The sequence below is a fragment of the Cornus florida genome, unplaced genomic scaffold, assembly GCF_030987335.1.
Source record: "Cornus florida cultivar Cherokee Brave unplaced genomic scaffold, ASM3098733v1 CherokeeBrave_3.0.0_Hap2_Chr03, whole genome shotgun sequence".
Lineage (NCBI taxonomy): Eukaryota > Viridiplantae > Streptophyta > Magnoliopsida > Cornales > Cornaceae > Cornus > Cornus florida.
This window is the reverse complement of record NW_026775573.1, coordinates 55854071-55880631: the sequence shown is the minus strand read 5'-3', so window position 1 is coordinate 55880631 and position 26561 is coordinate 55854071. Positions and strand designations below refer to the sequence as shown.

General features: G+C 34.8%; 1 protein-coding gene across 3 annotated transcripts; it reads right to left on the bottom strand.

The window, feature by feature from the left end:
- Positions 1-340: 340 nt before the first annotated feature.
- On the bottom strand, positions 341-24618 carry LOC132300570 (protein ZINC INDUCED FACILITATOR-LIKE 1-like). 3 transcript variants are annotated; one of them, XM_059797718.1, is made up of 17 exons: positions 24270-24618; positions 23057-23097; positions 19364-19424; positions 19151-19253; positions 18928-19030; positions 18671-18724; positions 18524-18586; positions 16727-16776; positions 16537-16612; positions 11996-12202; positions 8742-8829; positions 7650-7735; positions 7440-7547; positions 3984-4028; positions 3765-3853; positions 2043-2086; positions 341-820 (listed from the first exon to the last, which is right to left on the bottom strand). In XM_059797718.1, the coding sequence occupies exons 1-17, from the start codon at positions 24412-24414 to the stop codon at positions 708-710; spliced, it is 1476 nt and encodes a 491-aa protein (XP_059653701.1). In that variant the 5' UTR covers positions 24415-24618; the 3' UTR covers positions 341-707. The 3 variants fall into 3 exon arrangements, with proteins under 3 accessions (XP_059653701.1, XP_059653703.1, XP_059653702.1); XM_059797720.1 differs by lacking the exon at positions 23057-23097 and having other exon boundaries at positions 24270-24406; XM_059797719.1 differs by lacking the exons at positions 23057-23097; positions 24270-24618 and adding an exon at positions 19649-19686.
- Positions 24619-26561: the final 1943 nt, after the last annotated feature.

Sequence of the window (26561 nt, the reverse complement as noted above, 5' to 3'; positions counted from 1 at the left end):
TGTGTATGAGCCCTAATGACTAAACAATGTAATATTCTTCTATTGTTCTTTTTCCTATTTTCTCTTTTCTTCTTCTTGTCTTAAATTATTCTTCACAGGGCTATTCACCGATCTAGCAAAAAATCAAATTGGACAAAGCGGTCCTCACTAACCTTTTGCTGTGGCCTTAGGACCAGAGCACAAATCTATTGGTCAGAAAACGCATCCGTCTACAGCATTGCCATGAAAAAATTTAAGTTGAATTGTAGACAACACAGCACACTAAAGGATTTTCCTTAGGTTAAATGTAACACATTCCTTCTTTAGAAATGAATACCATCATCTACTCCAGGAGCAAATATATCATGAAACAATGAATTATATTGACTATATTTCACAAACATGAATTAATTGATATCAAATCCTACAGTCTCTCATGAAACAATTCTAATTTCATAAATACAGATTATTCAATGACCTAAAGCATTCGGAAAGAATACACTGTTTTTGATCAATTAGTGCACCAGCCCGTTTTTTTTTATTACATATGATATAAACCAAGCAAAAGAATCATGTTGAAGATAATCTAGCAACCTGCATTCTGACCGGTAGTTCAAGAAATAGTGCTTTGGTTTATATCACTACATCATATGTAATAAAAAAAGACTAAGCAAAAGAATCATGTTGAAGATACTCTAGCAACCTGCATTCTGACCGGTGCTTGAAGTTCAAGATAATGTTTGATTTTTTCTATTCATTCGTTGAGCTAGAAATGGTCTGAACGTCATCAGCACTCCAATTGCCTCAATTACATTCAGGAAGAAGAATATCATCTGGTCACCTACATTGATTGTAATTAGGATGGTTATCAGATGGAAGAATGGAAACCCAGTACAGAACATGTTATAATAAATATCAGATAGAAATAAACATTACTCTGGATAGCAATAGGTAATAAGCAAGAGTTAACTTCTTATAATAAATATGAATATATGGCATGATAAGGGTAATATCGGATTAGGGTAGATTTACTGAAAACAGAATAGAATGTCATACTTGATGTGTACACATACAATGCCATGGAAATTGATGAATAGAAAAAAGTTAGTTTATGGAAATGCTTTGTAAACAGAATTTTCAGCAAAGATATCACAAACAAGTCTGAGTTTTATACTAGGGTGTTTGAACGAAGTGTAACTGAATCTTGTTGCTCATTTTGGTCACCTTGCCAATGGAAATGAAGCTCAGTTTGGGGTTTGAAGACTGGATATTGAATATCTTAAAACAATGTGCTCCATGAGGTTTGAAACTTGAGAAACTTTATATATTTACCTCAGAGGATTTTGGATACTTACGAAAGGTTTTTAAATTTTTTAAAAGTAAAAATATGTTTTAAAAACCTTGTGTTGGGAATATGAGTCACGTGTTAGCAATTTCTTACTCAAAACTTGTAATGTGTTTTAGTGTTGTGACTCTTTTGTATACAACCTCAAATATGATGGAGATGGAGCTTAGCAAAGAACACAGCAAAAAATTTCTCAAAACACAATCACATAAATATAAAGGTCAAGGTAAGTTGAGACCATAGAGACCAATTATGACCTATAAAATTTCTCAAAATTAAGCCACTCTTGGAAATGTGAACGTCATTAATAATTGAGATGATCGATTTTGAAGTTGGAAGTTATGTAATTAATATGGGTAATTTAGGAAAGATCAATATAATATGAAATTAAGGTTATACAATAAAAACCACAAATGTATCTGTAAAGAAAGTTAGAACTGGTATCAAGAACAATGATTTAATATGTTGTTTTTCTCTGATAAAGAGTTGAAAACAGGTGAATATCTCGCACAACATAAGTCTTCTTTAAACAAAAGATATGGAAAAAGAAAGAACAACTAGCCACAATGTTCAGAACTTGCTCTAATGCTTATGTTTAGGATTCATTTTGTAGATCTATTTGTTAAACCCACTGTGAAAGGAGGAACTTACAGATAGATGTATTAGACATAATAACAAAAAAGTGTCCAAATTTATATGACAAAGCTGAAGAAATTACCTGGAAGAAATGCAGCATCAAGACGCGATTGTGCCCAGGAAAAACTGCATCAACCAAATTTAAATAAAATAAATAAATGATTAATATTAAAGAATAAAAAAGATAAATAATTTGCAATATAACTTGTTATTATGTAGTACTAGTGCTATATATTTTGACAAACTACAAAATAGTGTAGGCAAAAATATAGACACTGGTACAATAGCATTATTTTGGAAGGACACGCCAATAAATTAATCTTATACTGTTCAGAGAACTAAACCATCCATGAATTGTTTTAATCTTTATAGTATGTTTCTGTTCTTATAAATTCTGTATTCCATAATAACAGTAGATGGTGGTGGTAGGGATGAATGGAGGCTCTGCTTGGATGAAAACCAAGGAGGGAGAGATGTGGGGGGGAGGGGGGGTTTGATGGTCGGGGTGGAGTGAAGAGGCAGTATGGGCCTAGGGCTGTGAGTGCAAACACAAGGGGCACTAGGGCTCAGATCCAAAAATCCTATACTGTTCTTGCCTGGAACGAAATGGGATGGCCTTCTATGTATGCGTCCATAATACTACTTTCATATGCAACAACTCATTTGGCTAGGTGGAAAGAATATCTTTCATATCATGGTATCATCATAACCTGCAATTTTTATTTTTTTTTTACAAAACAAAGTGCTAATGCATTTTTAACAAATCAAAGTGCTAATGCTACAACTAGTCCCATATATTATTAAGCTTCTATATATAATAGAGTAATCTAGCTTAGAAAAACATTTGATGACATAAACATGAATAATATTATTAGTCGGGTGGAAGTTTGCTGGAAAGCGAACACTAGCCAGCTCAGCCTAGGAGAAAGTGAAGAATCCAAAGGATGCACTGAAGACAAAGTGCATCACAGAGGAAACTTGATCTCTCTCTCTCTCTCTCTCTCTCTCTCTCTCTCTCTCTCACATACACACACAGAGATGGTCTTAGATGTAACTCTCTCGGCTTACGTAAAGTGTGTGGGCACAACTCCACAAGTCTTCGAGCCTGTTTGGGATTGCTTTTCAACCACTTAAAAGCACTTTTATTTTATAAATTTTTTGTTTGGAGTGTTTGGAAACCATTAAAATCACTTTATTGGTTACCAATTTTAGCTCTGTAGAGCTTTTGAACGAGCTAAACTTTCTGGCTTTTAAAACTGCATTTTGAGTGTAGGTTTCATATTTTAGGTAATTGTTTTTCATTAGACAATTTCATCCCTTTTTATATTTTATTAAGACAATTTCACCCATTCCTTTTATAAAGTCATGCTATTATCAAATTCACAATTTCACCCATTGTCTTAAGGTAATCAAACTTCTACTCAGGTTGCTCAAACAATTAAATAGTTTCCTTCCCTCTACCCTAAATCAAACCCATTATAGATGAACCAAATGTGTCCTCTAGTCTAACTGAGATCGTATTGTACTTATTCAAATTCTTTTTTTTCCTAAATGAGTACTTATTCAAATTCAAAAACTCCAAAAAATTAAAAACTGTAATATCCATATCAATATTATGACAATATCCCAAGTTGGATGTAAAATTGTTATAAAGAAATTTGACATTTCCACATGCACATTATATACTATTATTGATGTACCGCAGCCCATTTGACACTTCGAAAACCCAATATAAGTAGCTTTCCATATGCTACCAGTTTCTCAAAAACTTAAGAAAAAGAAGCTAAAAAAATAAAGCACTCACAGTGCTCCTCCTCCAGCTGGACCGGCTGCTTTAAAAAGTGACATTGCAGTCATAGAAATGCCATTAGCAGCACCCCTTTGGTGTTGATCCTGTTGGGATTTTATCAGGTCAAGTCAAGTAAAGACATAATACAGGTAAGAAAAGGTTGTTTGACACAGAAGAGAAAAGAATGGGAAGGGAATCAAACCAGATTAAATCAAGAAGAGAATAAAAACTTACCACAGCATTATTTTGCAGAATGAACAAACCTGTTATAATGGACACCTGATAGCAGTTAAAAGTTACAAGAGAAACATTAATTCTTTAATAGTAGAAGACTGAAAATCACCATTTCTGATGATATGACTATAAAATTCACTCAGGTAAAAATACTATAAAATTCACTCAAAGTTATATGTCTGTATTAGTATAATAGGAAGATCATATGGCAACCGTAAAAGCACTTGTATGCAGTCTTTTGTTCATAAATGTATTTTTTTCCAGTAAATTGTTCACAAACGCATTTGAATATGCATGATTTGGTATCCATTTGAGTCCTTCTTCACATCATGTAACATTTGGAATATTCAGTATCAATAGCATTGAAATGTTCACATGCCCACAAATACAATAATTTCAACTGTTTACTTTTCAATCCCATCTTCACAACAAATGGATCATTCGTAGGCATTTGCCTTCCCATTTGCTGCACTTACCCAAAAACTGCATTGTTAGGATTATTAGGATTCAAGTCTTGTGTTGGCAAATTTCGTAAAACAAAACTTGCTCAACGAATTGTAATTTTTTATGTTTTTAGCGAGTGAATTATAAATAGGTAGTTAGATATAATTGAGTGTGAAGACTACATTTGGTGAAGAATATACATCAAAAGGACTGTATGTTAAGCTTCATCTACAAATAGTAAAGGTTTCATCTTTTCAAGTCTAAGGTTAACAGGTAAAATCACACTTGTTATCATCTGTCACCATCTAGGTTCATGCATACACGTGTTACATGCATTAAAATTGAAAATTGCATTTAGAACCTACTCTTATACTTTTTATATATTTTTATATATGCATAAAAAGGAAAACGTGTTTTAGCACGTGTTTATATTATATATATGTTAAGGTTAAGATTCTAGAGCTTACTCATATATATGTGTGTGTGTGTGATAGTGCGGCCCGAATTTTGCTTTGGCCCGGGTCACATTGCAACCTAGTTTCAACTTGAAATGGGGAAATAAATTGACCCATTTTTTCTCTTGCGGGTCATGGACCCTATTTAGTACTCTATTGTAGACTGATGTATAAAGGGCATTTAGGGTTAGGAGTGGGACAATGAGAGAACACTAATAATTGCAAGAGAGAGAGAGAGAGTAAGAGTGAGAGTGAGAGTGAGAGTGAGAGCGAAAGCTAGGGTTTGAGGGCTAAAACTTGTAATCTCCGTTTTTTGCATGGCTATTGTTTTGTTCTTGTTTCACTACGTTTGTCCCAACAATATACATATACTTTCCTTGTTCATATTAAGAAAGATTACGTGCTACAAACTATATATGCTAAATTTCCAAGATTCCTTACACTTACTTAGGTAGTTGCTTATGCATCAAGAAAAAGTTCTCCAAATATGCATTCATGGATCCAAGTTTTCTAGAACATAGACATCCTTCTGCATTAAGAAAATGTTTTTCTAGAACCTTCTGTGACCTACAAACTTGGGGATCGAAGGCTCATAGGTACAATCAATCGTAACTAGTATAAATATCAATCAAAAAAAATTCTGTAGGCACGATCGAAGTGACTCTGTTCATCTATTGATCTGATTGCAGTGCTACATGTATTGATCACAGGAATATACTCAAGATTTGTTTCCTAAACTGAGTTTTTATAAATTAGAAGCCTGTAGATTTGTGGAACAAGTCGTTCCTCTATAAACACTAGTGTGTCCATTGGTGTCGAGTGCCCTAGAATGCTAAGAGTCCCCCTCCCCCACCCCCCAGGTCTGTTTAATGCAATCGTGATCAGAACGATCTCGTATCGCTGCGTTCTTAATTGTTACTGTAATGTCTGAGTCAATGCCAAACTATCAAACGGTCTTTTTAAGAAGCATTCTGTTGAAAATTGTGTCTCAATTTCCTATTCCAATTAGGTTTCAGAGATGTATTATGTTAGGAAATTTATTCTCAAGCAAGTCTTGGGTTCTAAGAAATTGTAATCCTTGTCCAACAAGGAATTGGGTTTGGAATTCTATAAATAGATATATAGGCTTTGGGTTGAGACTTATGAGATTGAGAGAGATGTAGTCTCGCGAGGGAGTTGATGAGTAGAGGTAGTTTATAGGATGGTAGAGTATGAAAAACACCAATGACATTGGTAGCGAGGAGATAAGACTCGTGGAGTGGTACATGATGAAAAGACATGCACTTGGTGTTGGTACTCTATTGTTCTAATATCTCTATGAATCATAGTGGAATCTCTTCTCACCCATGGACGTAGCCCTGAGTTTGGGTGAACCATGTATATCTTGTATTTGTGTGTGATTGCTTTGTTGCCTGTCCTTGGATCTCGATGTTCGCATGTTTACGCTGCTCCAACACACTCCCTTTCAGCCAGACCGTCTTCCAATAGCATATACCACTCTGATCAACCTATCTATCAGACAACTCCTCTTGCTATCTATTAATAAATATGTTTTCTAAGAACAAAACGTAAAACAAAAGCAAAAAATGATCCAATTTCAGGAACAAATTACTTATCTGAAAAGGAGAAAAGGTTATGGCAGCAACAGGAATCACATATAAACATGGTCAAGAATGTTGGATTGTGGTGCCTTTTATGATGCATCATTGTAAAAGCAAAAGAGAAGAAAGAAAAAGCATCAAAGAGAAAATGCCAACTAAAAAAAGTAAAACTAAAGAGTGTGGTTATAGGACCAATAAATTAACGCTGGGATTGAACCAATAATTCTCTTTCTTCATCATCAATAGAATCACTGTTCGCGACCCAAGATTCTATTTTATCATCAATCCAATCCCCAATCACATTTTTTTCTTTTTCTTATCGATGAATAGATCTCTTTACTTGTGTGACTTAGATGTCTCGTATTTCTCGAAAAAGTGATCCGATTGATAGGATTTGGTATGATACTTATGAGATCAATGAGATTGGGTTACTGTATATAGGGTCATAACTACTGAAAGCAAAGACAGGAATAGTAGATTGAATTTTAGTGTAGACATCTTACGGTTCCCATGAGCAAGCAGACCCGGGATGACAAGGTCAGCTGGGACTTTATAAGAAAAAATTACTATTGCCAGCAGCAGCTCAGTATATTTTATATGCATCTCTACTATACCATACATAATTTCTTATAACACCCAAGTGTTTTTAATATATGAGGAGAGCATTATGGTGTCTTTTCATGCAGCTATTAGTATGTAGATGATTATTTCCCTTCAATTGTCTGAGGAAATAACCTACTTTGTATAAGAAGTACTAATCATCTTGGCAGAAGCATAAAAAATGGAGCTTGTAATTTAAAAATAAATAATACATTTGCTGCAAAAGATATTAAGCATTAACTATAACTTTACCATTGCTAAAACACTAGCAAACATATCTATATATATATATATATATAGCATACTTCATAGAGGGGTTTAGATAGTAGAATCTTGGAAGTTTTAGATGCACTTACGGATAAAACATTCTTCATCACAGATGCGCAATTTAACACCAATGAGAGGCTGAATCCAGATAGCATGGCTATATAGTGGTAACTTGTCAAAAGAAGTATCGCTACAACCTAAATAAAGGGCAACATAAAAAAAAAAGGAATAAATACATGTTAACATAAAAATTGGAAACATGGAGAGTACATTGGGCTTTACAAGGTTTGATTGCTTACTCCTGCAATGCGAGTTATCATGATAGGGCCAATAATCCTCTCCACAACAGGATAGAGAGAAAGTTGAAAGACTAAAAGGCCGAAACCTAAAAATTGAAAAAGTGGTTAGCAACACAAGGTCGTGTATGTATATTAAGCAATACATGTATTACATGTTAGAACGATAAAGAATAAAAAATTACCTAATACGTTTATTTCGACTAGAGAGGGGGAGAGAGAGAGAGAGAGAAAACAGAGTTATCGTACCATATACATTTCAATCTGACCCAAAAAAGAAATAAAGGCATAAGATTCCTAAGGGTGTATTTGATAATATGATAAAATATTCCAAGTAATTGGAAGGATAAATTGGTATGTGATGATGGTATTGAATCTCAGCTTACTAGAGTCTATTTCCGAATTCTACAGGATCCTTCAAGAACTAGAGATGGCAACTCAAGAAGTTCAACTTTGTCCTTGATCTCGTTTTTCTACAACAGAGCCTACTACCTCAATTGATCCAGTACCTTCCAGTTCTTTAGGTTTGATTACACTAAAGAGGAAAAGGACACACACTGTCTGTTCTACATGTCCCTGTAATTTCAAATATTTTAACAAGTAGCAGTACCAGTAAGGACTCAAACTGAAATTACATCTTTGTTCCTATTCATCTTGTCTTTTCAGATTAAAATGCAAGGAGGACAATAAGGAGGCATATGGAGAACGATAATCTATAATTTCCATGTCTGTAGACTGCTAAGAGAGTTGAAATTAAGCAAGCACCTTAGCAATTAGTCTGAAAGTTCTTCCATAACAGTAAAAAGGAAATTTCTATGGCATCATTTATAAAAGCATCCATATTTTTCTGATACAAATTTAATTTCCATTTTTATCTTCTAAACTAAGTGGTGCCGAATTTTGCTTAGGAAACTATAATCCTGCTAAATTCAACAGAGTTCAATTCTCTTCATGTTTGAATGCAAAAGAGAAAAGAGAAATAAAAAAATAAATGCAATAGAAGAAACCGATTCTCAAGCCCGTGACATTTTTATGCAAAATAAAGCTTTGAACATATTTAATAATTTATGGATGGGATACCATCCATTATTGTACCTGATATTGCAAGAACTTCACCAACATTCTCAGTTGAATAGCTCAAGCCCCCATACTTTCTGGGGCTCACAGCCCATAATGAGAATATCTGTAAGGACATTGTTTGTCAGAGATTCACAGTAAGACAATCAGATACAAAATTTTAAGAAAAAGAAAATCATATGTATTAGAATGAAAAAATAGTGAAAAAAGAAACATGATTACTTTATCAGTGATGCCAATATTAGCTTAAGTGACATTGTTATGTTTTAGAGTAGGATATAAATGCCATTAATCATTGACTGCTACCAAGGGCTGTAGACTAGTGGCAGTTCCTCACCTTCCAAAGTAGAAGGTCGAGGGTTCAAGTCTCCATAAGAGCAAAATGGCAACTGGAAAAAAAAAAAAATTCATTGACTGCTCAAGTGCATATCAATATGCCTAAACTAATTAATTGTTCAATGAAAAATCTTCACTATACTATTCATTCAATATTTTTCTTTCCGCCATTACAATTTGCACAGCTGTAGATGAAAATTCAAAAAGAAATGAAAAAAGATATATAACAGGAAGTTTCGCTAAAAAATTATCTTCTCCTACAACTGAAGGAAAAGTTCAGGACTAAAAGAGAAACTTGAGATCGTGTTTATCGATTGACAGAAAACATGGAGACTTTATGCTAAAATGAGGTTCTAAGAATATATAACGGTAATAAAGTGACACTATAAGGGAACTAAAACTTGCATTAGAAGAGATGGCAGTGATACTAAACAAGGTAAAAGTAACATTGTTGAAGAAAAAGAAAAGGGGACAATAATAAGAACCAAAAAGAAAGAAAGGGAAAAAGGTAATGCGCCTAAGGCTGCCATGTATTCCAATTGACAACCACTGAATGGTCCCTCCTGTGATCAGCATGCGTCACCTCCCATTCAGGCCAAGTGGCATAACCTTCAATAATAAGTGGATCCAGCTCTTCGATGTGTGTAAGCCTAACAATTGTGCAAACCCAACAAAAATCCTACCTTAGGGGACCTTGATTTGGGATATCACCAAGGTGGTCTTGTACAAAGACTTTCACCAAAGCCCTCTTCCAAGCCCATCCCATGGTGCAAGCATTGAGAATATACCATCTGGGATGCTTGCAACGTGCCCTCTTTCGGACCATCTCATTGGCATTCCAAGGAACTCCTTCACCTCAATGTGGTGAACTGAACATTACACAACAGACCACATAGGATCCTTGGAATCCAGTGGCTTGACAGCTTGAGTTTGGGAAACTCATGATCTCAAGACTCTCAATGACAAGAGACTGCTTTTTGGTCAGTGAGAGAGAGAGAGAGAGCACATCTCCTCTGGGAGATTTGTCATGCTCAGTGGATTTTACGGAGCTGACAAATTCTGATCGGTAAGCTGGTATGTCCAGGTTGCTATTTTGGCCTGTCACATGTCCTGGCCTTGCAAGTTGGCTGTACAACCCTCTGACTCTCTATATATGAGCAGTTATACAACACCAAGTAGCAAGTATATCAACTCTTGTGTTCTCTTGTCCCTCATGCAAAACCGACACGTCCATAGGTGTTATACTGCTAACCTTCTTTCCCTCTCTAGATCCCCGTGCCCCACCAGACCAAGTTCAAACTCATACGACTCCTGCACTATCCTACACATATTACTTCCTTGGCTAAGAACCCATAAATCACCATCAACATTTTTTGTGACTCTAAACAGGAGTATTTACGCATGATAGCAATAACATGAAGCAGTGTTCATCATTCATAAGAAATGAGTCTTCCAGTCACTCCTTCAACTCCTAAGAGTCCAAACTAATGGGACCAAGCAGGCTGACGAACAATACACTACATCAGATTCAATGGCACCCACTGACATAAAGGCATTGCTCCAGTAGAAAATACCCATGCTACTTCCTCCTATCCTAGAATCAATGTACAAATCCCTGAATCTGTTGACTTTCTAGCTTGCCCTATACCGAGTAGAAGACTGTTCCGAAATTCATTTGCTTGAATGGACACTGTTTTTATGCTAGAATGTATGGTGTCTGTCTTATCACTTATGTTACCCTTAGTTCTCATGAAGCAAAAAATCTAAACTCGGCTAATTCTTTGTCTCCAATTAGTTGTGCATATACTTTGCAAACCAATTATTCAATTTTAACGGATATCTTGGACACCTAACCACCAGATTATCATTAATGCAGAAGACAGGCTAATTGCACAATGTCAGAAAAGGAACACAAAGCAGGCCAAGGACATTAACACTTATTTTTGCTACTTATGCAAGAAGATAAGGAAGTGCTATGAGTCTAACTCAACAGGTCAACGGGACAAGAATATGCTCAACTGGTACAAGTCAACGGGATTTTACTAACTCGTCCTGACTCTGTGAGACATCACAGAGGCTCAGTGCCACAACTTGTGCGTCAATTTTCAGAATTATTGATCTGCTACACCATACCTCTCCGAGCATGTTGGGATTGATTACCATCTAGCAGTGGCATGTCGACTCTCCTGCTTTCCTTCACGTACCCATGTCAACATGACACTGGTAGGGATACAGGATATGTGTCCAACACAAAAAGCCAAATCGGATATCCTGATCATAGTGAGATAGATGGAAACCTTTTCCTTTACAACATTCCATTTATATGGAGTAGTAATTGAGTACATAATGGTAATAATATATCTGTAATGGTAGTAGTGTGACCATATCCGGTGTATTGGTAATGACGTAACGGGAATCGGTTACTACAGCCATGATTTTTTAATCAATAGAAAAATCACTTAAATGAAGAAAATTTACTTCAACAAACTCATTTCCTATCAAAAAATTACATTCTAAAAAATAAACTTCCTATAAGATAGCTGCTTCTTAGTTTCATAATGCAAATTGCTATTAATATGTGATCAGTTTCTGCAGACATTGTTTTTGGAGGATCAACCATAAGTTATTTATGATTATTTATGATGATTTCTTCCAATATTAAAGAAGCAAATCCTCCACTTCAGTTGTTTATGTGTAACTAACCATGTCACTTCTGCCTTGCCATTACAAAGAAAATTTCTTTTGTCATATTATTACTATATATGAGCTATTGTGCCAGAGGGAGTTTTTTTTTAAGCCATGCAACAAAATGCTAAATCCCAAAGGGGTTGAAATCATGGGTAGTAAACCAAAATATAAGAATGGAAGACATCTGATAAAACAGTATGCAGATCAAACCACATTTCAGAAACCAAAAGTTAGGCTGTGGAACCTACCTCTGTATAAGCCATATCATGAAGTGAAAACACACAATAAACTATGATAGATGACATTAAGGGCCAGTTCTTGAGCAGGCTTTCTTTAGAAGTAGGTTCTCTTTCTTCAATATCCTGCACTATTTCTTTTGCATCAGATCCATAGCAAGCAGCCTCAAGAGCTTCAGCTGAGTTATCACGTGATTTATGGTGCATGTGCAAAGTTTCCTGCATTTTTCCAGATAATTTGAAACCAAATTGCAGTAAATAGTCAGATTTAGTGAAATCAGGTCTTATACGAGTAAAATATAAAAACTAAAAGAATTACAATGCTATAAATAATCTTTAATTGTTCCTAGTTGCATTACAATCCCAAGGGAAAAGATAAGATCCTGGTAATTTAGACTAAATAAAGAGGCTGGAAATTTGTGGGCAAACTGAGAGAAAAGATTTTCCAATGCAATGCGAGTAATTGATGAAGGTAAACAACTAGTTGCTAAAGATCAACCACAGAAAAGGACCAGCATGAATAAAAAGTAAGGCACATTTTATCTAACACATCATTATCATCCTTGTCTATATCCCATATAATGGAGTCGGCGACACGAACTCTCTTTTTCCATTTTCTTCTATCACAAGTTTACAAGCCATTTCTCCAATTGTATATAAATATATATTTTTAAATCATTTCTTATTACTTCACCCCATGCTAGTTTGGGTCTGCCTCTTTGTCTCTTACTTCTTAGTCTCTCTTTCGAAACTGGTGCATCTATGGATTTACATTGTATATGTACATACCACCTAAGTCTACATTCTCTTATTTAACCAGTAACCGTCACTAATACTACTTTTTTCTCACAAGTTTGATTAATTATTAACCCTATCATTTCTACTCACTCCAATCATCCATCTCAGCATTCTCATTTGAATTACATTTATTGATAATCTTTTTCCATTTTTTAACACCCAACACTCAGCTCAACTTGTTGAATGACCATCCAGTAAAATTTTATTTTTTAAATTATTTGGTATTCTCTTACACATAAAGCACCATTAGTCTGCTTCCATTGTCTAGCATGTTCAGATCCTACTAATTACATCATCATCAATCTTAAATATCGAAAAAAATGTCATTTTGAGAAATCCTTTAATCCTAGATTATTAGTGTTATATTTTAATTTTCTGAGACTTTATTAAGTTTGCATTTTATATATTTTGTTTTAACCTTTGTTAAATTTTAACCCTATTTATATTTTAACCCTTTTGCAAATAATATATTTTTGAAATACATTGACCTCCCCTGAGGTTTAGCCTAATACACTCGGATGAAACTTTTCAAAAATTTTGCATCATGTTCCCCTGAGTTTGCTCACTTGCTACTATTACCCCCACCATCCAAAAAAAAATAGAAAAAAGAAAGGTGATCTGACCAAAATGCCCTCACTCCATCTGAAATTGCTTAAATAACCTTTACAATAGCATTTATTTACTAAAATACCTCATATTTTAGGACAAAAATACCCTTTCCATCTTTTTAGGATGGAGTACTAGATGCATAATATTAAAACTCCGAGAACTTTTTACAATTAGGAATTTATTAGGGTCTAACTTAACCAGAGAAGCCACTTAGATTTGTAGATTTTACAAATCTGCACAAATGGTGACTGATGAAGGTCACATCAATTGTATGGCTTTCAGGGTGGAGTACTAATTGCGTAAGACTGAGAACACTGAGACCTTTTTTACAATTCTAGTCTAATTTAGTAAGAGAAGACACTTAGATTTTCACAGATCTATGAATGGAGACTGATGAGTGATGACATCAATAGCATAGAGCCAGAAAGAAAATTATAGGAACTGTAACTTAAGGGGAATACACACAGATTCTTTTGCCCATTTTTGTGATATAAGGAAGGTAATTTCTGAATTGACACTTGTGGAAACTTGCGTTTAACATATTAATCGCCAATATAAGAAGGCTATACATTTATAAGAACTATATATTATTAAGTTTTTCAGACATGTTTTCAATGTATTTAAGCAACTGCAATAGGAATGCATCTAATAATCTTAGAAACAACACAGAGGAAGTGGACAAGTCAGAGACTGAGTTGCTATGTATCCCAGTGTTGATCTTGCGCCATAAGTTCGTCGTCAGTTGATTCCGAAGATGTTGAGATGATTATTTTTTTTTCCCTAGTTGGTACTCACACACACATGCCTCCACTGAGGCTCGAACTCCTGATCTCTCTTTGAGAAGTAGGAGCTTGGTACCGCTAGGCCACTGGCTTGTTGGTGTTGAGATGATTATTCAGTCTCAGGATGCGAAAGGCAGTGGAAAAGGAACAGAGGTGGTGCCGCTGCCGGGATAAATCAGTGAAATAGCAACTTCCCCAAGATGAACCAAGTGGAGGTCAAGTGACGATGGAGGAAGAGGAGCGACAGCGATCGGCAGCACAAAGCCCGAGGACTCAACGGTGTTGCTCTGGCTAGGGCTCCACATGTTGGGGTTAACGACAGTGGTGACAATGGTTGTTTTGTTGTCGGTGGTGGCGGCGGCAGCGACAGTGGGTGGAGAGAGGATGAAGTGGAGAGGAGAGAGAGAACGGAGAAGAGAGAGGAGAGGGATGGTGGTTGTGGCGGCTACAGTGGGCGAAGAGAGAGAGAGAGAATGGGGGTGACCAGGTTATGATCAGAAAATCCTAAAGTCTTCATTTATGGGAAATTTGGTATTTTTATGCTGAAATTTTGGGGGTATAAAGGTAATTTCACCTTAAAAATTAACGTCATTGCAAGAAATTTGAAAAGTTTCACCTAAGTGTAATTTGTTTTTCTCTATACTACGATCAGTATCCATTGTTTTCCAATAAATATTCAATTTTTAAATAAGTTGAAATCTTTTAATTTTTAAAAGCCCTTTTCCAAGAACTTATTTAAAGCAAAACATTGAGCCTCCCCTAGATCAATCTTGGTGAAATAAGGTCTTTCAAAGTCAATTTACCTGTGCTCTAGACATGCGATTCAGGATGCAAATTTCATATTGTATTATATGCAAATTTGTTTCTGCTTAGTCTTTAACAAATGTACTCGAAGACTCAAGATACTTTGACACAATACAACACATGTTTTGAATAGAAATTTTCCAACATATGACTCATATACCTAACAACTAGCCCATAATGACTTAGGTAGGTATGGATTCCATTTGAGGTAGACAATAAAGATACACCATGATGGTGTCCCATACCCCATGTTTCCAATACTCCCTCGGGTCTCATACTTCTTTCAAAATCCAAACTCAACTTTCTAAATCAAATATAGTAGTAGTGTTTCACAAATGTTTTAAGGGGGCATAACACCTTCCATTAGAACTGGTAAACCCCCAATATTCTAAATATCAGTACACATAGATCATTATGGAGCGACGACCCGTTTATGTTGGGCCTTTTTTTAAAAATGATTTTCAAAATCAATTTCTCAATTTGTTTTCAAAACCTCATCTCCAAACTGTGACTTAACACACTAAAACTCGGTGTTATGTGACGACTCCATATAAATGTACCTAAGGTCCTACCCTATGATTTTGTCACACAAAACCTTATTTTAAAACCATAACCTCCATTGACAAGCCTTGAGAAGGTAGGCCAAAAACTAGGCATGAGAATGAAAAAAGAGAAAAAAAAAAATCTTGCTTTATCTTGCTTTGATACCATAAAACACTAAATCTTTTATTTCTGTGACTTGTATGTTACATAATAGATAAATAGATTACATTTGTATTACGAATACATTGACTTTATTTCACAAGGAAATATTTCAAAAAAACAAAAGAAGAAGATACAAACACATTACATTTTTATTTCCTGTTACTCAGAAAAGTTACAATATAAGTTAACAAATAAACTTCATGAGAAAAATACATACACTAAGAAAATAAAAGAATGCTGAAAATATGAGAGAAATCAAGACTAAAGTATTGAGGATGAATAAGATCATTGATATGGATTGTTTTATATCCTTTCTATCATTCTAATTACATGGATCACTTAGGGTTTGCATTGGACTTGAACACATTCTTTCCATTTTAAACGTTGATTTCCCATACCGATTTCAGGATCAATTTGGATTTTGATGGGACCCACAAGATCCAACTACTTTACAAGCATTAAATTGCATGGATAATTTGAAGTTTGCATAGGGTCCATGCTACAAAATATGAACTGACTAGAACCACCACCCCATCAATGAAGCCCAAAACTTATCCAAGAAAAAGTAAGGTGAAATTATAGATCATACCGTTTTTAACATAAAGGGAAATTGTTTTTATCAACTTAATATAAAGTCTAGATGTCTCTCTACACAATTGTTAACACGTCAATTTTTATTTTAACTAAATTAAATTAATATTATTATTGCTACACTATAAAATTTAGCAAGCTCTGTTCAATTAAAAGATCCCAAGCAGAAGTTGAGATAAGATAAGTGACAAGAATGAGCAAGATGCTTTTGAAAGACAACAATAACATAAATGGCATGCAAATTAGATTAACAGAGAAACTTACCGGAAGCCAACAAGAAGCAATGGTCACAATCAATGCAAAAACTGATATGCTGAGGCAGGGTAAGAAATAAGGAAATCTGCATCACAGGTGGATTTTTGGAACAAGATAGATTTAGTACACTGACAGCAAGTTTTGAAATGAGATATTTGAGCTGCATCATTACAATACAAAGCAATGGAAGCAAAGTTACCTCCCAAAAACAGAATCTTTCGAAAACAGAAATGGATATTTCTCTGCAGGCTTGACGACCAAACACCAAAAACATAATTTAGTTAGTAATGTTAAACCATGCATAAAGAGGAGACAAATGAATAATCATATAACACATTTGGGAGGAATTCAGTTTAGAAGTTCTTCACATCTTAAAAATAACATATTGTGTACGAAGTGATTGTAAAATAAATATTAAGAAAAATAAAATTCAAGAGAAAAATTAAGCATGAACAACACAAGAATATAACGTGGTTCAGCCAGTACGGCCTACATCCATGGCACACAAAGCCCAAAGGACTAAATCTCTTTCATTATATTCTCTCTTAAATTTTGTTTATAATGACCACCGCTATTTATAGGTGAAAGAATACAAACATGTGATAAATAAGAAAAATATATTGATGGAGAGATTCTTAAGATCAATCCCATAAATAACTCCTATCAATATTCTATCATGGGCTTAAATAACTCCTTAAGAGATATTCATTATTATCATCATTATCATCCTTGCCTTAACCCCGTATGAATGGTGTCAGCCAAATGAATTCTCTTTTTCCATTCTTTTCTATTAAAAGCCATCTGTTCTCTAAATTTAACTTTTAAAGTCATTTCTAATAATTCCAATCCATGATAATATCAGACGCCCTCTTTGCCTCCTACCCTCTATGCAGATAATTGTTCCTCTTCTCACCAGTGCATCTATAGGTCTTCTATGTATGTGTCCATACCACCTAAATCTACTCTCTCTAATCTTGTTCCTAATAGGTGCTACACCTAATTTTTCCCTCACATTTTGGTTTGTAATCCTATCATTTCTAGTCCCTCCTATAATCCATTTTAGCATCCTCATTTCTGCTACATGAATTCTTTATTCTTGCTTCTTTTTTACCGCCTAACATTCTACACTACATAAAATAGTTGGCTTATGTTCTATAGAATTCCCCTTTTAGTTTATATGGTATTCGTTTGTCACACAAAACACCACTAGCTTGCATCCATTTTGTTTTAAGTGTTCGCTTTGGATAATCTTTTGATTTTGAAGTGTAGCCATTACATCATTATCGGATTCTCCTATAAAGATATTCTCTAGCAATAAAGGCTGTTGCCAAGATCAACAGTATGTGCTTGGATTCTCAAGTATGAGTGTAACACTCTGAACTTTTCACCAGATTAAAAGCATTAATCCGAGCTTAAGTCACAAATTCCAAGTGAAATTAAGAGTAATTAAAATGTAACAGACTCTACTGATCATTAAATAGCCTCACACATAAATAGCATTTATATTATATTTCAAGCTTTCACACGTGTTTTTGAACTTGTATCTTTTGTGACAGTGGTGAGAGCTGAATGTAATCGGTCAAGGTAATGCATTAGCATTACAATTAGAGAAGGCCTTAAAATTATTCATGTTGAGGAACACTGAAAATGTGTATTAACTCAAGAAATGAGACTTCCAGATGCAGAGCAATTTTGAAGAAAAAAAGAAGAAGAAGAGCTGATCCTATTTATAGGAAGCAAATTAGGCATCAGACTGCCCAGCTGTGCAGAGACAAATCATTGGGGAAAATGTTCAGCGAGAAGAAGAATTTGCATCACATTTAGTGGTTAAATCCTCAAAGGACCTCAGCCGGCCCTCCTCATATAGGTTGGTTAAAGCCTAGGTTTCTATAAAATATATATATAAATAATAAAAATAAAATGATGCTCATCCCGAAAATGAAACTCTGGACCATGGAGTTGCTTCTTTTCAAGCAAAATAGATAAATAGATGTACCTGGGCAAGGAAGCCTCCCAGAGCTGGGCCAATGATCAGACCTATACCCCATGCAGTACTAACCTGACATAAAAATTAACACTGTCAAATGCATTGATGTAATCCAATTTTAAGAACTATTAGTATATGCAGACCACAAAAGCTTACTGTTGACAGTCCTAAAGCTTGGTGCTCTTCACGGAAAATCTCAGATGCATAGGCCTGGTGATGGAGAAATGTTTAACAATACAAGATGAATTAAATACACAAAAAAAGTAGCAAAAAAATAACATAAACCTAGTTATACAAGATGAAACTGAATTAAATATAACAAAAAAAAGCAAAATGTAAAGCAAACATAACTATCTAAAATATAATCATTCAGCTATGTGTTAGCAATCAAATGGATATTCGATAAGGGATACCTTTATTGGTCCAAGTAAACCATTAAAGCTTCCAAGAAGAAACCTTGTAGCGATTGCCATCCAAAAGTTCACGCTAAGACCAAAGAGAGTGTTGAAAATAACCCTAAAACCAAAAATCAAAAATAAAAAAATCAAGATTGTTATGCAAAATAGATAGTACATAGTTCCAAAAAATCAAATAGCCAAGTTAATTGCAAATATTCGCACAAGTTCATATACTAACACTGTGAAAGTTCCCATAATAATAACTGGTTTTCGACCATATCGATCAGCAACTATGCCCCAGAAAACAGATGTCAAAGCTCTTCCAAGCATAAATGAGGACCCTTCATGTTATCAAAAGATTTATTAGGACTACTCTGAATGCAACCCAAAAAGTGATGACTGATTGATGTGTATCATCAATGCTGAAAAGCTGAAAAGAAAATTAGCTCACCCACATAACCGGCATAGTAACCGATGTCTTCTTCTCTTTTTGCAATATGGAAATCCCTTATCTACAACAAAAATAAAACTTAATTATACAACAATATGCATGCATAAATAATTACTTATGTATATATAATTGTCTTAAACGAGAAACAGAGAGTACAGATATTACAAATACGACAGCATAGTCAAATTTATTGAAGTCAGCTCATCAAAATTTCTGATTATGTATGGATAAAACAGGCTACATAGAAGAAGAATTAGAATCCAAGATAAAAAGAAAGAACATTACTTCCTTAATCCCTCAACTCCAATCATTATTACATTGGCACCCAGAGTTGCGCTAATAATAATATCCTGACATCATAAAATGGTAGCATAAAAAATAAAAATGTTGAAATGAAGTTAAAATAGCTCTCATGGAAAGAGCTGATAAATAGAAGCATAATTATATTTATATTGCATGACCGACATTCCTCGAACATAGTGGAGAACTCAAAAACTAATATTTCTGGTATATATTTGAAGTTCAAGGCCTCCAAAGTTAGGTCAGCTGCACTTGGAAAATAAGTAAAAGGGACCAAAAGCAATTTGTAGGAGGAAAGAAGTTTGTTCTGACTTAAATGTGCTGCCACCATCAGCCACAAATGGGCTTGCCATGCCATCATGTCCAGTGCAGCCCACATGCACCGTCACGTCATGACCTTGCCCCAGGCAAGTTGCCACCACCAAGAGTCCATATGTGATTGCCGTGTCATGCCCCTTCGCTTGGGGTGTGCACCCATATGTTGCCCGCCCTTAGGGTCACGCCCTACTCATTTAACCGTCGTCACCTGTTGCACAACCATGTCCAATGCATGTTGGCACCTCCCAAGCTTGCCTCAGGAAAGTGTGCCTTGCCTAACTAGGTGAGGTGGTCCCAAGAGCACCCCCACATAGGGGTAGGGGTTGGAGGGTGTGAGACCTCACCCCCCCTATATGTGCATAATTCAAAGTCAAGGCTCTGGCAGGAAGAGACATGACCGCCACTCTAGGAGTTTTAATTCCACAATAAATTTTAGGGACCTCCAAAATTCGAGGAGTTGTTGCAATGCGTTCTAATGGCTTGGAGAAGATTCCATATTTTTCCAATTCCATTCTACAAGGTGTACCCCAACTCTAATTGTTGGAATATTCACAAAAATGTCACTGACAACCCACTTGTGCCCCGGGCATAGTTCCCTGTATCAGCAGAGTCTTGGCGACTCATCCAAGTTGTAATGGACTCGGACTCAGCCTAGTCTAAGTCCAGTTATTCCTAGGGAATCAGCCGAATCTCTTATGAGTTCTAACAACTCAACTGAGTCAGCACATCTGATGGTGTGCAAGGTAATAAAATTTCACAACCACAATAAATGATTCTATTACATTACGCCTGATACGGTCTCACACCCACGTCGGCAGCCGCATCCGCATCTTCGAACCATGGACCCAAGTTGGCTGTCGAGGCCTAGCAAAATATCACTTTGGCTATTCCATGGTTTAAGCTTGCCTTCAAGGGTCTAACACCTTGCACCATCGTTCTCCTTATTCTTCACCACACTCCGTGCTAGGGCTAATATTCCACATTAAGCCTAACTACCGCATTGAGAGATTCACACTTCCCTGATTATTAATGTCTTGTCCTCTGGACATGCATCAAACTCATTACATTCAAGACCTTTTTAGCTTGAACAAGGCATAACAAGCTTATGACCTCACTGTGAGGCAATCACAAGTTATATATTAGTGGCATAAGATTTTGTCATTAGCATTGGGAAAAACCTGATAGAAACCTACAAACCTCAACGCACCTTGTCTAATGGCTCCATCCTTTCTACCAATGGCACTTGGAGTACCCCCTCTGAGATGGCTCATTTCTTTATGCCATTTAGGACTTACTGCCATAAGAAATCCATTTTCTTAATGGTTGGACAATTACTTCTCTAGCAACAACTACTACTACAACCACCAAAGCCTTTTCCTAATCACATTTCTAGCATGCACTTATTTCCTATAATGCAGTTGAGGCACACCAAAACAAGCAACAAATCTCTGTCAGCTTGGGGGTTAAATAAGGGAATCTGACCTCACTTCAGCACATATCTCCCTCATTGATTTTATTGTGACACTCGCAACCACACCATGCAGCAACACTGTGTTGACTTGTGTGCCACATCTTCATTTCATTGCATATCACCTACTAGATGATGATCCTCAGGACCACAACATGTATTGAAATGATCCTCAGGACCACAACATGTATTGAATCTCCATAGTGTTCTACAATAATCCAAATTCCACAGTTAATACATGTGATGCCTCAACTTGATTTTGCAAAATGGGCCTAATTTAAGTTTCTTAGTATAGAGCTCACAACTGATACAAAACACCTCTAGAGTGCATAACCTCTGGGTTGTGTCATGGTTAATTTGGCATCCTAGGAGTTGTGTCTTAATAGCTGTGTTGAAGGATTTAAATATTAAAGTAAAACCCTCTCTAACAGCTAATGATTTTAAAGTAGATGGTGGTTAACATGGTATCGCAGTAGGTAAGGCCTTGTGTTCTAACCTCACCGTCACCCTGATAATTAAAATTGAAACACGTGTTGGACCAAAAGAATACCACACATGAGGGAGCGTGTTGAAGGATTTAAATAATAAAGTTACACCCTCTCCAACAGCTTAAGCTTTTAAAGTAGATAGTGATTAACAGGCTGAAATCAATGATTTGTCAAGGTTTACTTCCTCTGTGTCTTATATGTTAAATAATCTCTAAAATAGAGAAACATGAGGGTGACCTCAAGACACACAATCACCACATGTCTTGCTCAAAACACACTATTTTTCCATTATATATTCTCCATAGATATGTCAATACCTCCATTTGGCCACATTACTCTTAGCCTGTGAATGTGAATTTATTATTCTCCACACCTTTATATTCTCCTATAAACAAGACGTGACTACTACCTTATATTAAAGGAAACCGCAAGACACCGTATTTGAACTCCTTACCCCCCTTCAATTGGGAATTTTTTTTGAAACATAATTAGTAGGGTTGCGATGACCCTAAAGTTCTCTCGTTTTTCTCCATTACTACAACAAGACAATACTTGTGTTTGATCTTGTACGCCAACCTTGATATCACAATGTTTCTTGCAAGATGTGAAGGAACAAGATTCCAGATAGAGAATTTAAATAAAAAGTACAGCAGAAATTGAAAAAAAAAAATCCTAAATCCTAATCCTATTTTAAGTAATGTGAGCACGTTCAAAAGTTTAAATTCCCTGGCAAACCAAGATTGCTTTTTTAAAATCCAGCAAGCACAGTCAACTTGGGACATGATAACTTCATTATAATTAAACACAAGAATAATGCAATTGAAGGTACAAGTACCCGAGATATGTACACAAAATTGTACAAAAATCTGTTTGGTTGACAATTATTTGAAAGCTGTTTTCAGAGAATTGAAAAATAGTTCTCGAAAACAATTATTGAGAACAGTTTTTAGAAAATTGAACCAAGCAGGCCCTAAATCGTCTATTTAAATTCAAAACAATCCATAAGGAAACAATTATGTGCTTAAGTGAATGTAAAATGATGAATTAAATCTAGAGTTCTTTATATTGAAACACATGTCAAAGGTAAAAAATACCAAATCCAAGATGTTATATACTCACCATGAAGTAGAGGAATGGAAAAAGAGATGATATTGGCAGTGCTGAAAATTAAAAAATAAAAAATAAAAATAAATAAAAATAAAAATAAAAAAGACATTAGAGGGTCAATAAATGACAGAAAACTCATTACGAAGCAGATAAATCTCATACAAGTGATGCACAAATTTTATATCATACAAAAGGAGAAAGAAAACTACAGAAAATATAAATATAAGACAAGCTTAATGATCCAACTTTCAACAAAGCAACAAATTTAATCAATATTTAAGGGTTTTAAATGTCGTATTAAGTTGATGATGTTAGCTTAACTTTTAATTCCAAACAAAAAGAATTTTTTGAATAAAAAGTGCATCACCTATAGGGGAGAAAAATCTGACACAAACAGAAAACTCCTACAGCAATGTAGTATTATTCACACTAACAAATTTCTAATATACACTTTGTGGAGAAAAATTGCATGCATAATCTATAATATTACAAGTTTCCTTTCCAATGTTTGCTGCTTTGTCCCAATTGGGCTTAGCCACTTATAGGTCTTAGCCTGCAACTTGGCTGCTTTGTCCCAATTGGACTTAGCCACTTATAGGTCTTAGCCTGCAACTTGATTAGCACCCTTAAAAAACATTTCGTTCTTTCCAACCATACCCGATTGCTGCACTTCACACATATATCATTTTTCATCTTTATGGCACCCAATTCATCCAATAATTTCATGTTTTAGGCACATTTCAAAGATTAATTCCTCATATCAACTTTCTTATAGACCTCCCTTACAAAATAACCCCTATTTCAGCTTTTGAATTAGTAATTACTTCTTACTGAAAATTACAGTTTTCAACACCCCCACCCACCAACGACTAAAATCCTCTTTTATCAAAAAGTGGTCATATTCCGTCTAATTAGTAAAGTATTTTACAAAAATGTTGTGAATGAACAGAACATAGGAGAGAATTTTGTTCTCTACACACATGTACAAACAAGCACACAGACATAAAATATTATCAATAACAACCCAAAACCATGCAGCCTATTGCTGTCAAAATACAAAATAATACTAGCATGGGAGGCAAATACTCATGAATAACAAAGTGACTTAGTTGATAGAGCAAGTAACTTTTCGAGCTAGGCCATCGGTGTCCGATCCCTCTCCTAATTTGTTAAAAAAAAAAAAAAAAAAAAAAAAAAAAAAAAGGAGAGATAAGCGATTGGTCACCTGTGCAAAGCACCACAATCCATATAGAGACCAGTTCCTTAATAGGTAAGCCTCTCTTCAACGCTTTAAGCTCATCCGTTTTACATCCCGGGCAGTTCTCATAGTAATAGGTCTTCAGCAGTGGCTCTTTATGCTCATCTGCCATTTTTATCTGAACCCAACTACAAATTCAGCACCAAATGGCTCTTAGGAGAGACCAAACACTTCGAAAAATAGGTTCTCCCACAAGATATTAAGAGCTTGGCCTACGGTGTCTGGTTGGACTCGTAATGACCTGTGAGGAGTATAAATATGTGGAACGTGGGCATTGTTCCCATTGCATCATCGCTCACGTTGGTCAGATAATAGGGACTGACAAAAGTGACCAACACATTCACGCCATTCATTATATATGCATGTGTCTGTAATCTATTATAATATAAAATAAATAAAAGAAAAAAAGAGCCACATAAAAGAAAACAAGTTGTCATCTTAAAGAGTCATTTATTCAAACATATGAACGTACATTAATTCCCATCAATGTCGACAATGATTCACAAAAAGACAAAAATCATTAAAAAGGACAGGACAATTGACTTTATATATACATATATATATATATGTATATATGCCGCATGCGTAATGTCATAAGTGATGCTACTTAGATCTATATTTTTTTATTAGAGAGAGAAGAATTTTTATTTAGTGGAGCAGAAAAAATCAATACTCACCCTGTCTACACAGGCTTAGCGTACGAATACTTCACAGAGAATCCATAAAAAATTTCATTAATAACTGATTATTTTAATCCTCAGAACAAATCAATGAATTTAATTAGGTCGAAAAAAATACTTCGACGACGACACAAATAAGAAGCATTTTTCAATTTTGATTTCTCCTTCAATGGATGAAGAGCCATACCGTTCGTTCGTTATGGGGAAGGTCCAGAACAGGAACCGATAAAAGGTATATGTTTGCGGGACCCGCAATAGTCGTTTCCAACTTTTCTTCCGCTTTTCTCTGACGTGAAGCCATCGTAGAACTATTTTATGCTGAGATTCCCTTGTCATTTCTATTTGTCGGATTCGGATGCTCTCCTCTAAATCCATGGTAGATCTATGAGCATTTCATTAATACGAGGTGCAGACATGTGAAATGGTATCGGTTCCTATTAGCGTTAGTGAAGTATGTTTGGATTCTTATTAGTATGTTTGAATTTATGTCATTGTGGTTATTAAAAATGGTTAGTAATTATACGTTTTAAGAAATTGATGGCTAAAAATAAACTTGATATGAAATAAATTAAAACTAATCATACCATATATATATATATATATAAAAAATTAAAAAAATTAATAAAAAAAAATTGAAAATTAATATAAATTAAAAATATTATTTTACCTACATCTAAAGTAAACTAGAGGACAAGTGAAGGAAACACCTTTGAAATATATTCCGTGTAGCACTTTTACCCTATTTGAAAAAGTGTACAAAAAACATTCCTAATATTTTCACATTGTGCAAAAATACCCCTCCTGATATAAATTAGTATTGTAATACCCATTTTGTCTTTTTACTCTTTCAAAAATGTCTAAGGGATATATATTCTCCTAATATCAAAGTATAGGGGTGTTATGTGTACATTACCTTCTCTTTTTTTTTTTTTTTTTTTTAACTTTGAAAATTTGTAGAACAAGGATTTGAATTTGTTAAGATTTCAGTTCAATGTTTCTACTATTTTTTTTTTTTTTCAAACAAAAAAAAAAAAGGAAAAAAATTTCCAATATTAGTGTGCACTGATTTTCGGAGTTTGGAGCAGATTTATTTTCTTTAGTTTGCACTTTATTTTCGTTTTTTATTTTTTATTTTTATCTTTTCTTTACTTTTATTTTTATTTTTATTTTCTATTTTTATCTTTACTTGTCCATTACCGGTATCCTCCAATAGTGTCATTTTACAAAATTATTTATTTTTGTATATTTTATAAAATGGTTCAATAAGGGTAATTTAGTCAACTTAGGATTTAAATTTGTCAGAGTGGCCTATTTGCACAAAATTGAAACTTTATGGGTATTTTTTGCACGTGAGGGATATCTTCCAATAGTGTCATTTTACAAAATTATTTATTTTTATATATTTTATAAAATGATTTAGTAAGGGTAATTTAGTCAATTTAGAGTTTAAATTTGTCATATGGACCTATTTGCACCAAATTGAAACTTTAGAGGTATTTTTTGCACATAAATGGTGTGAAATACATTGTAAACATACTTTAGGAGTATATTTTTCACTTAACCCAATAAACTAGGCACA

What these genes read in the sequence shown, in the direction of transcription:
- LOC132300570 (XM_059797718.1), bottom strand. Translation starts at nt 24,414, where the DNA reads ATGGCAGATGAGCATAAAGAGCCACTGCTGAAGACCTATTACTATGAG. An exon ending in TTCCATTCCTCTACTTCATG is followed by an intron (nt 19,425 to 23,056) that starts GTGAGTATATAA and finishes TTTTTGTTGTAG; the next exon opens with ATAAGGGATTTCCATATTGC. An exon ending in ATTATGGGAACTTTCACAGT is followed by an intron (nt 19,031 to 19,150) that starts GTTAGTATATGA and finishes TTTTGGTTTTAG; the next exon opens with GGTTATTTTCAACACTCTCT.